Source organism: Pinus tabuliformis, chromosome 1_1 (assembly GCF_031772625.1).
Source record: "Pinus tabuliformis cultivar Carrire ecotype Pingquan chromosome 1_1, CPIR1, whole genome shotgun sequence".
NCBI lineage: Eukaryota > Viridiplantae > Streptophyta > Pinopsida > Pinales > Pinaceae > Pinus > Pinus tabuliformis.
The window spans coordinates 837,539,207-837,555,697 of NC_142297.1; the positions used below are offsets into that span (position 1 = coordinate 837,539,207).

At 37.5% G+C, this 16,491-nt stretch overlaps 1 protein-coding gene across 1 annotated transcript; it reads left to right on the forward strand.

Moving 5' to 3' along the window:
- The first annotated feature begins 380 nt into the window (after positions 1 to 380).
- Positions 381 to 15,266, forward strand: LOC149216745 (putative inactive flavonol synthase 2). The gene is made up of 3 exons (XM_089390054.1): positions 381 to 409; positions 639 to 969; positions 15,000 to 15,266. Exons 1-3 carry the CDS (start codon positions 381 to 383, stop codon positions 15,264 to 15,266), a joined length of 627 nt encoding a protein of 208 aa, XP_089246180.1.
- The last annotated feature ends 1,225 nt before the right edge of the window (positions 15,267 to 16,491 follow it).

Below are 16,491 nucleotides of genomic sequence, written 5' to 3' on the forward strand. Positions count from 1 at the left end.
CGCCTCCTTCCATAATCTAATTTTATTTTATTATTCCTACTATTATTTTATAATATTCCTTAAGAAGCCCATTTTAGACCTAAAAATTTCTCTAATGCTTAAAGGAGTAGAGGTAAAGCCAACTATAGTCAGGTTCGACCTATAGTCGAACGACCTCACTTTCAGCGGAAGACTTCGAGTTGACCTGTTGTGGAGCCCTACTCCCGACTTGTTTTAAAATCTTGCATGGAATTGTGTTATCCAATGCATTTATTTTACAATAAATACAAAGAACGAATCCTCTTGGAATAGTTATTTTTTTGGGTCTCACGAAGTGTGTTCGCAGCAGAACAGAATGTGATAAATATGTCATTTGTTTCCCATCACCCAAAATTACGAAAATGTTCCGGAAAAAGCACGAACCTCACTGGTAATGAGGCATCCCAACTTCATGGTCATTGTTAAACTTTGCAGGTGGGAATGAATATAAGCATGTGCCAAAATGCAGCGATACAACCTTTACATATCCCATGAAATAACGGAGATGAGCAAGACCATCACTATTCTTCTTAGCCAAGGGAAGTACAATTTGTCACTGGTGCTTAGAAGTAGGATTGAAAGCAAGTATATGACACGAAAGATGAATTTTGTGGTTGCAGGGAAGCTATGGATGAATACAGAAGAGAGTTGTCCAAGTTATTCGAGTGGCTGATGAAGGTATTGTCGCGTGATCTGGGCTTAGAGACGGAAAATTCTCTGAACGAAAGCGTGGGAGAGGAGAGGAAGGAATTGCATATAAGAATAAATTATTATCCACCGTGTCCTCAACCGGATCTGGTTGTGGGATTGGCACCCCATTCTGACATCGTCGCGCTTACCATTCTCCTACGCAACCAAATCCCAGGGCTTCAAATTCGCAAAGATGGGGAGTGGCTTGATGTCCAATGCGTTCCTGGCGCTCTGGTTGTCAATGTCGGTGATCAGTTGGAGGTATGTTGAAATCATACTCGTAACATATTGACATGTTGAAACGATTAATTGGGTCGATCACAGCTGGTATGTTGGTGAACAAATATTGAAAAATGGCAAATAAATGGGCATTGAGCATGGATTACGTTTAAATAAGGGTAGATAAGGAGACTAGTTGGGCCCAACCCCAGGTTAGTCTGGTCGGACTCTGGTTAGTCTGGTCGGACTCTGGTCGGGCCAGTGGGAATAGAATCACAAGAGGACAATAGGGCGACCTCCGACCCACCCTCACAAGTTCCACCATGTATTCATTTAAGAAATCTGATTGTGGTGTTGTAATAAAAAAAAGGTTTCGAGTATGTACAGTGATGTGTGGTTTGACAGTAAGTCACATGGGCAAAGCCAGGGCAGACCGAAGTTCAAATCTCATTGAGTACAATGACCTGCTGTGGTGGCAGCTAGAGGGGCGGATTCCCCTTTCCCGTGAGTCTGCTCTTGCTAAAATCATAGGAACTTAGTATATCCGACTTGCAGGTGGTTGGTTATGCTCTTGGTGTTATAGTGGCAGCTATGAGGTTTGATCCTTGGTCTCCCATAGATTAGGCCTGGTAGTTACCGATTCACCATGTGATTAAAAAAAAAAAAAAAAAAGTTTCTCCCCGGAATTTAAATTGGGTGTATCACATCACGTACATACATATTATATCACCACTACAACATTAAATTAATTGGAATCTGAGAGTACCCTCTGTGAAATAGATTAGCAAGTATTCATGGGAAAAATTTTCCTATCACATCACCTATGGAGCAGAAGATGAACACATGCAATTTGCAGATCTCGAACTACTATAAGTTTGCAGTGAGTCTGAGGGCTTTAAAACAAGTTATAATATTTTTGTACTCGCGACATATTTAATTAGATGTAATGGATCAACGTCCAAGTACATCGACATGGGTGTGTTGTACACCCCATGAATTGAAACGATGATGGAAAAAACCATTTCATAATAAGACTCAAGTCCCCTTAACCAATAAGAATCCAAAAAAATAAAATTAAAATAATTAAAAAAAATGATTTTCTTTTTTATAATGTCTAACATTATAAACAATTATTTAATTTTTCATCAAAGATGAATTAATCAAGCATCAATACATTATCAAATGTGTTATACCCCTGCCTGCGGCAGAGATAATAATTAATAATTATAGTTATTAATAAAACATTCTGACTAAGCCAAATTACATGATAAACAAAAAGTAATAAAATAAAATAAATAATTATAATTATAATTATAATTATAATTATTAATAACTAAATCCACCTAGATCCATCTTAGCTCAGAATTTACCAAGCCCCGAGAGATCAAACCTCTTAAGGTGCAAATCTATTTTAAAGTGAAAATAGATTTGATCACTCTTAGCCCTTGGTAGATCCAGAGTTAAGATGGATTTAGGTTGGTTTAAGAAAAAATTGTGTTCTATGTGAATTAACAACATGACTTCCAACATCCTTCCAAAGCTAACTTATCTTGTATTAGTCTCTCCCTTGTTATAAAGTTTGACATTGAGAGAGACACATTCTGTTACTACAGACAATCTCACTTCTTTTTAAAGCGAGTAGGTTTTAGCCTTTAAGGTTTTATTGTTTTTAATTATTTTATTATAAATTTCTTCGTATTTTCTGTGATTATATAACGAAGTTTTAACAAATTCAATAAAATGGTAGATGAATTTTATGAAATTATCACTATTTGTATTTGGCGTATTCATGTTAGACTTGAGATTTTCTAACATCATGAAATAAATTCCGTGAACTTTGAAACTAGGCAAACTTCACGATTAGGCGAACTTTGAATTTAATCAATTTTATTTAGAGAATGAGTGACTTATGTTTTTGGATGACTCTATAAAATATTAAATTAGTTTTGCAAGCATCACTTATCAAGTTGCAAATTATTTATTAAAGAAAAATATTTAAAATGTTTATATTAACCTATGATGTGTGAAAAAAATATCAAATAATATTTTACATTATTATTATAATAATTATATGTGTGTACATTTTAACACATTGACCTGTTTCCAAAATTCAAAGATATATGCCAAAATTTCAATAATGGTGTATGCTATTATATTTATGTGTGTCATAGTTTAAAATGTTTTGTTTGTTTGTTTTTTAAATTAATATAAATTTTTAAAATTATAAATTTGAAACTTATATTTAATTTTAATATTTTTGAGTTCCAAGGATTAGTTTAATTGGTTGAGTTTTTGAGTTAAAGCAGTTTTTCTATTGAAAAGTTACGATTTCAATTCTCTCAACACTAATAATTTTAAGGTTTTTCACAAATCACTAAATTATCACAAAAATAGTATAACTAAATGCCAAACAAATCCAAAACATAGAATATTAAAATGTACCTTTAGATAAGATCAGTGGTTGTGAAAATAGTATAACCAAATGCAAAAAAATCCAAACAATACAATTTTAAATTGTACTTTTAGACAAGATTAGTGGTTGTGACTGGTTACATAACAACTTTTCATTGTTAGTAATCTACAGAGAATGAGTCTAACAAGGGGGCATTTTTGTACTTTTTGGTAGATATTTTCTTTAATTTTTTTTAAGAGTAGGAAGAGGGAAAATGTGACAACCCTGCCATTTTTCCATTGTGAAATACATTGTAAATATGTGATGTATGATACTTAAAAAAAATGGGTTGAGTTAAGGGAGATGGATTCCAAAGACTAGGGAAGGTCACTTGTTTGGGTGGATAGAGATTTTCTTACTGCAAGAAGGAAATACAGAAGTAGTCATGTAAGTTATTGAAACATGGGTAGTGAAATTTAATGACATGGTATTTTCAAAATTGATGGATGCAAGATGAGTACGCAGGCCCATGCTTTCTTTGGAAAGTTTTACAAGGCAAAAAGGACAAGAAATTAAAATAATAGAGGGAAGACAACCAACTGGTATGGTATGATGGCCACCCACTGCAGCAAGCCAACCAACAGAAAAATATGGAAATAATTGGATAGGTGGCACCCTTCCTATTGGCTAGAAAGATTGTGGCAGGAAAAGGTCACTGTTAGAAGAAACATAGTAGAGGAATTTGAATAGCTAGGGGATAACACGACATGAAGGTAAGGCAAAGATAATTCAAACTGCTAGAAGGGGATATTCGAATGGTTAGACAACAAAGCGGAGGGAACACAAGACAAGAGGGAGGACTCGAGCTGCAAAGGAAGCACAATAGAGGAACTGCATAATAGCAAGGTAGGGAGAGAATCTAAGTTGTTGGAACAACACAGAAGAGAAGGAACAAAGATTATTTGAACTGTTGAAGGAGGGTAGTAAGACAATTAAAAATAAAAATCAGAACAAAAGACTCCTCAGTCTCTAAAATTTGCCTATGGGGTGACAACTGCAAGTGAGAGCTTGGTTGCAACTATCTATGGTTAGGCGGAGAGTCATTTTCCCAAACTCAGTTGCCAATAGCTCTTGAGGTAAGTGTTTCTCATGTTCTTTATGTACAGTGAAAATATGTTTTAATTTCTGATTTGAAATGGTGCCACTATTTTTTGAGGCATGGTATATGATTGTAGTATTTACTCAACTATCTGATATGGGCGATTGCCATTACTCTTGGAATGATTTTCATCAATGTGGTAGATTCATATTACAAAGCTTATTACAATTAGTGTGATTATCTTGGAGCACATGCCAATGGTGTTGTGTACATTGTCAATTTTATGGAAACGAACACGATAGTATTTTCACACTTACAGTGATATAACCATGATTTTATTGTGAGCTCCTACTAGCTCTCATCTACACATTTGAGTATGAATAAGGAAAGTCCTTAATCCTTGGCTATATTTGCTAGCTTGTCTTATATGGGTGATTTTACAAGAGAAGTATGCCAAGACTTAGGACCTACATTCCATCCTTCTCAGGGTCTAGGCATAACTAAATCAGTATAAGTCTTGTTGACTAGGGTTTGTGTTTCTTAGACTAGACAAGGCAAGGGTTTAAATGCATTCCTTGCTATTGTGTTCTTGTTGGACTGTTGATTGATGTTGCACTTGTTGCATGACTAGTTTATGGTTTCCTGTGCTAGAAAGGAAAGGATGTTTTGATGTATGTCACTATGTATTGTGATCTTGCATTGGTGATTCCAGGCAGGGAATTTGAATATGAATACCCATCCCAATGTTGTTTATAAGAATAATAGTTGATCCTCTTAAGCTTGTAAGCTTTAAATTTCTGAAGCATGTCTCCTTGGCACCATGGCCTTACAAGCAGTGCCATCATATATGAAATTAAATACAAATGCCTAACTTAATGTTGTTGTATGAGGAATGGTTAGCTCCTACAACTTGAAGGCTTTAGAGTTCTATAAAATGGTCCTAGATGTATTTTTGGCACTCATGCCTTTCATGTAGGTATTGCAAATGTGAATACATCCATGTGAGTGCAGGGAGCACATGTTAAAAGGACTACATGTCTTGGGCACTTAGTCCTTTGTATGATTGTTGCAGGATTGCTTGAAATTCCTTGCGTATTGTGTGGGTATGGGATGTAGTGAATTTTGATATCCATAGGGTTAAATCAACCTCTATGTATGCCATAGAAATTAATGGGATTAGTGATTAGCTGATGTTCATGACAACACAATGCGCAAGATGTGTGCATGACTGTCAGTGGTATGGGTATGTGTTTAAGTTGTTATTGAGGAGATTGGTTGAGCCTCCTAAGCCTAGTAAGGAGCACTAATGTACTTACTTCAACCCAGAGTGGTGGAAATCCAAGTGGTGGATCTCTTATAAAACCACCAGGTTCAATACTACGTGATGGAATTATCACTCAGTTCGGTTATGTAAGTTGCAATGAGAATAGGAAAATGTCATTAAGAAAACCACCAGATTCCAGAACTGGTATGTCATTACGGCCCAAGTCCCGAGCAGAATCATCGTGGTTGATCCATGGTTGCAATCATTCACAGATGGTCCATAAGGAAAACTAGGCAGAAGCCTTATCTACTTTCCTTAGCCTTTTTACCTTATCCATGGTTGCGACATGATTTATTGGGTCGAGTAAGGGTTGGCTTCAAGGCCAGATCACTAGCCCATATGACCATATGACGGATGAAGAAGTGTTGGAAAATGTAACTATGTTCAGTCTTCAATAATGTACTTGAGTCATCATGTAATGTACTTGTCAAAAGAATAAATAAAATAATAATTATTATTATTATTATTATTGTGACTTATTAAAGCATGGGTTTCATTCTTTGATCACCATGTTTTAATTCAAAGTCCCCATTGAGTACTTCTAGGATTTATTCTGAGTCTTTAGAGTTATTGTACATTTAAAGAGACCCTTCTTGGGCTTTTGAATCATGTAAAAAGGATAAGTATTGAGTCAAATATGAATTATGTAACCTCCATACCATGTCGACCTAGAAGAAGATCAAGTCAGTCTAAGGACCCTATTCGACCCCACAAGAAGCCTATAAAACGAAGGTCATCAAATTCATTTGGAGCATCATTTTTCTCATCAAGTTCAAATTCTCTTGTTGCTGGGTAGAAGTGCGAAGTCCTCATGTAGCTAGGAAAAGGTGCGAAGTTTGTTGCCAGGAAGCCGAAGTGAATGTGAGTCTGGAGAAGTCTAAGGAGAAAGGAAAAATAGAAATTTTGGTGTCTCTATCTCTCTGTGTTTCGTGTTCTGGTTTGGGAGAACAAAGTCTCCTAAGTTTTGTTGTTGCCAGAAGTTATGAGTTGTCGTAAGCTGCTTCCCCAGTCGAAGTTGCTGGAAAGATGTTGAAATTCTGGGAAGCTAACTTGGTGTGGAGGGAAGGTCTAGTCAAAGTCTAGGGTGAAGAGTCTCAAATAATACTATTGAAAGGAAGAATTATCTTGATTGGTTTTTCCCCTTGAAGGGGGTTTTTCCCTGGCATGTGCCTACATCTTGTGTCTATTGTTTTATGTGCTACTGCTTTTGGTAGTTGCTTGATGAACTAAAGAAATAAGATATAAAGAATCGTAATAATAAGAAACATCACAAGTAATTATCAATATCAAGAAAATCTTTACTTCCTTTCTGATTTTCCAACATGGTATCAGAGGTTTGATGAAGGAGGAAGAAAAAAGCAGATCCATTCATAGGCACTATCTTAGAGAAGGAGTCTATTATAATCAAGGAAGATGTCTAACTCAATCAAGGGTGAGAACAAACTTGAAGGAGCATCCAACTTCAGATCCTGGAAGAAGAGGATTGACCTAATCGTCGAGAAGAACAAGGTGCTATATTTGGTAAAAGGAAATGTAAATAAGTCTACAGAAGAAGCCAGTGATGCCGACAAAGTGAAATTTAGGGATTTAGAATTGGTGGCTATGACTTTGATGGTAGAAGGGATAAAAGTTAATCTTGTTCCATTCATAGCTAACATCGATCATGCTCAAGAAATGTATGAAGCCTTGTCGAAGTTGTTCACTATTAAGAACATTGGTCAAGTAGCAACTTTGAAGAATGAGCTAAGGACTATGAAGATGACTAAAGAAGATATTGTGGCAACTTTATTTGTGAAGATGGATAGACTCAGGGATAATATCTTGGCCATCGATGACATTGTTCCAGACAAAGAATTGGTGATCACTTCTCTATTAGGATTTCCACCCTCTTGGGGTGCATTTGTTGCAGGTCTCAACAGTTGGAAGGTAGCTCCCACCTTTGAAGAATTATGGACTGCCTGTAGTCAAGAAGAATTAAGGATCTCAATGGTTGCAAATCCTGAAGGAGTATCAAATTATTATGTTTCTCATCATAAAGGAAAGAGATAGAAGGGACCTAGGAAGAAAGTTGACATGTCTAAGATAGAGTGCTATCAATGTCATAAGAAGGGTCACTACAAAAGTGACTGTCACGAGAATCCAAAGAATAAGAAGAGAGGAAGAGATCAAGACAATCCTGTTGTAGAAGGAGACTCAAAGAAATTCAAGCCCGAAGAACCCGACATTAGGGACTTACACTATTAAGCCCTTCACTTTACATATCTTGTTTTATATGTTTTAGAATTTATAGGTTTTTAACATATTTTGGAAAAGACATTTTTGTATCATTTTAAGTTTGTAGGTTTACCTCAAGATTTGGAGGGAGCCCTCATCGACTCCCAAAGATAAGTATTTCATATATTTTCAGTTTTGGGTTCATGTATTCATTTAGTTTTGATTATATTAAATACTAATCACCTTTCTCCCTCTATTGTCTTGACTAAGGAAAAAATCTGAAAGGAGGATCTCTCAAGACAAGGTTAGTCAAGAAACAAAGGTATTATTTGAATACATTGATTGAAAGGATTATTCAATTGATGATCTATTACTAACTTTGTTATGACTAACTCTATTTAATCTTAGTGATTATTGTTCGAGTGAGTCATCTCTTCATAAATCTACCCACACTCTCTCATATTTTGAATTGATTTTGTAGAACCTTAGATAGGTTCTGGAAAACCCTAACCAAAGGGTATGCTAATGTGAATGTCTGAAATCCTAAGTTACTTAGGGATATTGTGAAATGCTAGTTGAAATTTTTATTGATGATGTCTTGTTTGGGATTTTGGTGTGATCTGGAAATCCTAACTTGTTAGGGTTGAATGATAAGGTCTAAAATCCTGGAACCTTTGAAGTTTTGGTAATATAAGGTTTTCTATGTTTCTACATTGGAACCTTAGCTCATTAGGGTTTCGTGGAATGTGTGAGCAAGACCCTTATATTGTCTTAGAAATGTTTCCTTTGGTATGTGTGTGTTTGTCTGATCAAACCTTAAGTGTAATCAATATGGTTGTGTGTCTAACTCTTAATGATATTTGTGAAGTTGGGTTTGACTAACACATGATATGAAATATATTTGCATGATGATGAAATCTAGGCATATATAGATATGTCTCTTGGTTGAAATCCTAGGTTGGTCTAGGTCAGATGTATTAATATTGTCAGACATATGATATGCTTATGAATGATTATGAATTCCTAGATATGTGTGTTTACCTAGTTATTGATGGTCATAAGTCTTGGGACTTAATGAAAGTCCTTGTTTTACGATTTAATGGAAGTCATTGTCTGAAATTCTAGGATGATGATATCTAGAAATCTAGGGTGTTGTAATCTAAATCCTAGTGAAGTTAAATTGTCTAGTATGTGCTATATAACAATATGAAATCTATTATGATTGTTGGAAAAATGAAAATAGAGGGTTTGCCAATTAAATCCTAGTACTAACATTGTCTAATGTGTGTAATGTAACAATATGAGATCTATGTATTTAATGATTGTTGAGATTGTGGAATTCTATGGTTTAGGAGTTAAAAACTTAGTCAAAGTAAAATATTTGAAATATAATGATTTGAGATCTATGTAAGATTTTTGATTTTGTGGAAATGGATTTATAGGGTTTTGGAGTTGAACCTTAGTTGAAGTAGAAATCTTTGATATATGATGACTATATGATAATTTGAGATTTGTGAGAGATCGTTGAAAATTTGAACTTTATTTTGGTTGAGATTGATGATTGATTGGAAATCTATGGTTTGCAACTCACCCTAGTGATAGCTGGCCATGTTAGTGACTGATTGATGATGTATTGAAAAATCTAGGAGTTTGGAACTAGCCCTAGTAGAAGATGGTCAGGTTAATGATGAAGTTGGGATTGACTTTGATTTATTATTTTGTATGCAATATAGGATTTTATGAATCCCTAGTGAGAAGTATAACATATGTATTCTATGCTTTAAGATCTATATTTGTATGAATGTTTTCTATGGTTTTCTATATGTTGTAGTAAGGTATGTCATACCTTTGGAAGACATACTGAAACCCTAGATGGAATAAATGTTGTCATGAAGTAGTCTAGGGTGTATAACAAAGTCCCTAACAAGATGTTGAAGAGTATATGTCACTTGTTTATAATTAAGTCTGGGTATCTGATATGAATAAAGTTGAAATGCTTTCATGATTTTGATATGGCTAACATTATGCTTCTATAGATTTGGTTGTACTTGCTATTGAAGTTGTGCAAGTACACAATCTTCAACTTTGTGAAGATGCTCATTGATGTGATAAGCATGATGGGGATGATGATAACTCTGATGAAATGGTTGGAAGCCACAAAAGATTCTCCGATGTTGAAAAAGAAGAATTTGATCTCCTGGAGGAAGCATGAATAAAAGAGATCTCCATAAGATTAAGAGGGAGTCTAGATAAAGAAGTGTTTCTTGGTTGAGATGGAGGGCATAGATTGGTATTAAATTGACGAATGAATTTCATAGGATATGTTGTTGCATGAGAAGTAGGAAGGAAACATATGATTGAGGAATCTTTTGTCAAAGATTCGGTTGATAGTCCTACTATGGAAAGTTGAAAAGCAACATTTGTTGTCTGAAAGACCTCAAAGGTTTGTATTTGATTATGTACATGTGAAAGTATATTATTGATTGGGGTTGTGTTTGTACATGTGAATCTCTTGAAGAATTTGATAGCACATTGGTTCCCAATCAGATTGATTGGGAGAGATTGGTCATTCTTGATCTGCCAGATCAAGGGTGTTGAGGCTTTGTGAGTGAAGCATTGCTTGGGAAGACATATGGTTGACACTTTGTGTTGATGTATGAGTCCCGAACTTGCAAAGGTGGTGTTGACCAAAGAGCTATTGTTTGGATACACACCTAGATTTTGGGTTTATGGTTAACAAGTAAGCCTGAGGGTACCTAAAGGGGCTAAAAGCTTGAGTCCATCCTTGTCCCACCTAGATAGATTTCCCTGGTCAGGAATCTAGTCCATGGAATTGTGGTGCCTACAATGTTAAGTGATTGTTTGGATAGACTTCCTTGGTCTTATCATTGATAAAATGGATATAATAATAGTGATCACACTTTACTATTTTGATGTGAAAGTTAATTGTAGGTATATCAGCTAGACATAGCCAAGTATGTCATATGAACTTAAAATAGTAAAGTGTGATCACTATTATTATATCCATTTTATCAATGATAAGAAATCTATATAGTTTGAGATCTTCCATTGTATATGTATATTATTAATACCTCCCTAGTAAAGAGGGAGTGTTGGAAAATGTAACTATGTTCAGTCTTCAATAATGTACTTGAGTCATCATGTAATGTACTTGTCAAGAGAATAAAGAAAAGAATTTTTATTCTTATTATTATGACTTATTAAAGCATGGGTTTCATGCTTGGGTCACCATGTTTTAGGTCAAAGTCCCCATTGAGAATTTCTAGGATTTATTCTGAGTCTATAGAGTTATTGTACATTTAAAGAGGCCCTTCTTTGGCTTTTGAATCGTGTAAAAGGTTAAGTATTGAGTCAAATATGAATTGTGTAACCTCCACACCATGTCAGCCTAGAAGAATATCAAGTCAGTCTAAGTACCATATTCGACCCCACAAGAAGCCTATAAAAGGAAGGTCATCGAATTCATTTGGAGCATCATTTTTCTCATCAAGTTCTAATTCTCTTGTTGTTGGGCAGAAGTGTGAAGTTCTCTTGTAGCTGGGAAAAGGTGCGAAGTCTGTTGCCGGGAAGCCAAAGTGAATGTGAGTTTGGAGAAGTCTAAGGAGAAAGGAAAAATTGAAATTTTGGTGCCTCTCTCCGCGTTTTGTGTTATGGATTGTGAGAACAAATTGTCGTAAGTTTCGCTGTTGCCAGAAGCTGCCAGTTGCCATGAGCTGCTGCCCTAGTTGAAGTTGCTAGAAAGAGGTCGAAATTGTGGGAGGTTGACTTGGTGTGGAGGGAAGGTCTGGTCAAGGTTGAGGGTGAAGAGTCTCAAATAATACTATTAAAAGGAAGAATTATCTTGACTGGGTTTTCCCATTGAGGGGGGTTTTACCTTGGCACGTGCCTACATCTTGTGTCTATTGTTTTATGTGTTGTTGCTTTTGGTAATTGCTTAACGAACTAAAGAAAGAAGATATAAAGAATCGTAATAATAAGAATCATCACAAGTAATTATCAAGATCAAGAAAATATTTACTGCCTTTTTGATTTTCCAACAGGAAGAACCCGAGGTGACATAAGCCCAAAGGTTACACCTAGAAGCTCACAAATGGTCGCACAAATGGGAATTCCTAGGCTGACGAGGAATGGACTAGTGTGACGAGGACAATTATGTGGAGCAAACCATGGGGGAAAGTTGGAGTCCATTTGTTAGCTAGAAAATGATCTAAATCACCCTGTGGAAAACCCATCACATCGTTAGAAGGCCAATACGGGCCCACATAGATGGGAAATAGATGTAACAAAAGGAGAGAATATTTCCTGTTTAGGGTTTTGATTCTTGGAAAAAGTCCTTAGCATAGCAATGGAGGAGAGCCTAGGCTAATGAGGACCAAGAGGATGTGGCAGCTGACGTACATGTTAGGCCATAGACAGGACCAGGGACATGCGTGGGTATTTGTTGGTAGATCGTCACATGATGGAGACGGGAACCTTCCTGTTCCTCGGAGACTGTCTCCGAGAAGGTTCAATAGAGTGCATTAGTGAGGTGAGCCAAGGCGACTCATCATTGGGAGGACATGCCAAGAGGGTCCACCCAAGTACTGGGAAGTAAGGGAATGACCAGCATGTAGAGATGGGCCCGCATAACCAATCACATCACACATGTCATCCCTGGAAGGAGACCCCAGGAGGAGATAAAGGTGTGCTCCAAGGAAAGGTTTGGGCTAACAAGGCATAGGGGTTATGTCATCCTAGAATGTAGACACTCAATGAGAAATAACATCGAGGACTCAATCATAAGAAAGGACTATTGATTTTGGATTGGTGCAAGATGGAAACACGAGATGAATAAGACCAGAGGACATTTCCTGGAGAAAATTGCGAGGGGATAAAGTGTTAACGATCGGGGTGATGGATTCGGCTGACGGGAAAGACACTGACAAAATATGGCCAATAAAATATATATGTGTGTGTGTGTGGTGAGCATGAAAGGTTAGGTGGTTTGATATGTATATATATTCATCTTGATAGGCAAGACCCAATCCAATCCAAGATAAGATCAATAGGAAATAAACAAATTCCTAGTGGCATTGGGAGGCTAGTCAGGTGGGAATAGCCATGTGGTCAAGCGGATGAGGTGGCAGTCTCTGAATCGTTAGGAATTCAATGGTCACATCTCATGATCTGAAGGTCAAATTGAAGTTAAGTTTTATATCACCAGAATCATCTCAAAAAGATGAAAAAAAATGGTGATGTCAAACTAAGGTTTTGAGTAAGTTGAAAAGATTGAAAATTTTAGACCCCATTTCCATGACAACACCTTGGATCTTTGGTCAGCATAGTAAATCGGTGTTATGATAAGGATTAGGAGGGGTCCTGTTGTAGAAAATTTATTCTTAATTTGTTGAGTATGTATAACTAAAATGTTTTTAAAAATCCTCGATGGGGGTGTAATTGCGGATGAAATAGGGGCCTTGGGCGCAACGCCCACCAACCTAGAGTATGCAACATGCATTTAAGAGGGATGACATGACCTACCCTCACATCCATGTGCACGCAATGCTACAGTTGGATTTTGGTTTTATATAGAGTATTCGATGCGTGATAAGATTGTTTGCAGTGAGTGGACAAGAGCTGAGGTAAGTTCCTCGACCTCCTATTTTAGTTCCTCCATTCAAGTGGCATGTGTGGGAATCCTAGTGCTGCAGGTTGTGGTGGGTCTTGAAGGTTAACAAATAATCCATGCTTTCTAGTGTAAACAATGCTCATTTACTAGGGTCTCTAGGGAAGCCTAGTTTCATTCGTGGCCACTGGGAGATTATGCTCCAGAGAAACTGTTGGGGACATCGAGTTTCAAGAACAATGTTATTTCTCAAGTTATATCTATAGTCTTATTGTTTTCACTCTTTAGGCATCTTTGTGGGTCTAGGTCTCTGTGTATAGAGTTCAAATCTCCATGTATGTAATATCTTCTTTGATCTAGGGATTCCCTCTAGAGTGCATGTTTAATTTGGCTTCGAGGTTTGTCTTGGGATCTCCTTTCAAGGTTTAAGTTGGGGTTTGAAAGTCTTAATTGGAGGGAATTGTGAGGGTCCTCCTATGTTGGGTTTGTTATCACCCCAAGAAACTCACCTAGGTTGTACATTAGTGATGCTCGGGAACATTACAAATTCAACAAAAAGTTGGATAAATGGTGGATGAATGGAAGAAATGCTGCATATTCAAGCCAAATAACCACTCCTACTATGCATAACCCCAGACATGGGTGAACACCCCCAGACTGCAAGGCTTTTAACCACCAATTACTCACAGTTTGAGGATAAGGTGATAATGGAGAAGACTGACCACACCAGCAGATGCACAGGACCCTGTGATGGCTGGCTGCAACCAGTTGAAAGGTATGTAAATCTGTTATCTAATACACAGACATGATGATAGCTCTCTGGTATTAAAACAACGGGAACCTGCAAGCAAATTCAATGATACATGCTAAATTCTAACACAGAGGTTGGATGACAGCCCCTCTGATGCTAAATATTCACAGCACATGAACAAATGCAAAACAGGCACAACCTGGAACATAGAAGAAGTGAAAAGTGAGCAAATGACAGCAAAAGAAGCTTGTATTAGTTGGAAATGAAGACCAGAAGCTGCAAGTCTCACAGTAGTTACAGTCTCCAGAAGTTGAAGCTTACAACACAATAACACTCATCTCACACTCATCAAACTGATTACATCGTTTTTCTGGGTATATATAGAATCTGTTTACAAAATAACTCTGCTAGGTTATGTGTGGAGGTGTCTTAATTGACCACCAACCGCATTTACAAACTATTATGGGCTTCTGATAAGATTTGAATGTTTTAATGAAAAAAATAGCTCTTTCTGTACTTTGATGTCCTTTCTGAGCAAATGGAAGGTAATGTGTACAAAGCTCCATGACTGATTTATACGGTTATCTTCTTGAGACCTGTACTGCTTGTCCTTCGGTCATTCTGCCTTTAAATGCAGTAGCTGAGATTTAACTGCGCAGTATACAGAGAGCTGATGGCTTGCTTTCTCCTTCACACGCAGAACAGGCCGAAAACACTGAAGAATCCACTGAAAATGGACGATGGCCTCTGAATGAATGCCGACCGTTGGATGATTTAGATGGACGGCCGAGATCAAGCTACACAGGCCATTGGAAGACATATGTGGATGAAAGAGTTTGGGCCGATGGATCAAGAGAATTAACGGTGGAGATGAGATTACGGAAGCCATCGGAAGAAATTAAGAACGGAGGATCCTGGACCGTCGGATCATGATCGGGGAGATCCGACAGCTGACGGGAGACGGAGTTGACAACCGGTTAATGGGTGGGGAGCCGGGTACGGTGGCGGGAAGCGGTTTCCCCGCACCGCTTACTCGGGCTCGACAGTTTTCGTACAAGTGGGAGCGATGCAAAAACATTACACCGCGTGGCAGACAGGTTCGGCGGGAAACCGCCTTTCCCACTGCCTAACGGTTGCCCAGCTAACGGGGCGAGGGTTTGTAAAAGGTGTTAGATCAATGGGCGGAGGATCGGGTGGTCAGCATTAAGCGCACATGTCTGGGGTCGATGTGACATGTAAAGCCGCGGGCCCGGGGCTTTATAATTTTATTATATATGCGCGTGGGGTTAAACGATATAAGGTTTATACAGAGTTTTAAAAGGCTTGTGAGGGTTTTGGGCTTTTAATAAAGGGTAACGGGGTGTATTACACTTTGAATACAAAGAAGCCCGGGAGCTAAGTAAACAGGGGTTTAGGTGAGGTTTACAAGGGGAATAACAGGGATAAAGGGGAAGGAGGAAATGGAGGAATAAGGTGTTAAAAGAGCAAAAGGCAAATGAAAGGGAGAGTTAAAACAAACTGCTGCAAACCCTTTGCAACCAAAACTAGCCTTGCCTGATCTGAATTCATCCATCAAATACTGCAAACTGTAGCAGAGCTAACACTGGCTCCTTCTAGGGATGAGATCCTCCCTGCGAGGTCCCAAGAACTTGCAGACCACTGCCTTTCCAACTGAAAGCAAACTAATCAAAATTCCTAGTGTTCCATTGGGCAAGGAGTCTACTTTGCCTGCACAAGACTTGATAAAAACAAAATATTTACAGCCCTTAAGGCCAAAGACCTTAAACAACATAAACTTTCCAAAACTGCCCATTAACTGGGCCATCAAAAACTTTCTCTCCTCCCATACTTTTTAGTATGAAGGTGTTGTTCCCTTGAACCTGTGAAATGATGAAAGGCCCTGTCCAGAAAGCATCAAATTTCCCATGGTTGCCTTTCTTTTCCTTCAGTACATCCCATTTTAAGACCAAGTCACCAATCTGAAAATTATTTGTTTTTGCCTTCTTATCAAAGGCTTCCTTGATCTTTCTTTGATGTGCTGCAACTTTTTCCACCAGCTGTTCTCTAATATGATGTAACTCTGTTAAATTAGTGATTCTCTTTGCCATGTCTTCTTCCTCATTCTGCTCTTCTTGAAGGAACTTTGCCATAAGGAGAG

Coding starts and splice junctions, on each gene's coding strand:
- LOC149216745 (XM_089390054.1), top strand. CDS start 381: ATGTTCCGGAAAAAGCACGAACCTCACTG. Junction 410..638: donor AAAAAGCACGAACCTCACTG/GTAATGAGGCAT, acceptor TTGTGGTTGCAG/GGAAGCTATGGATGAATACA. Junction 970..14,999: donor ATGTCGGTGATCAGTTGGAG/GTATGTTGAAAT, acceptor CGCAGTATACAG/AGAGCTGATGGCTTGCTTTC.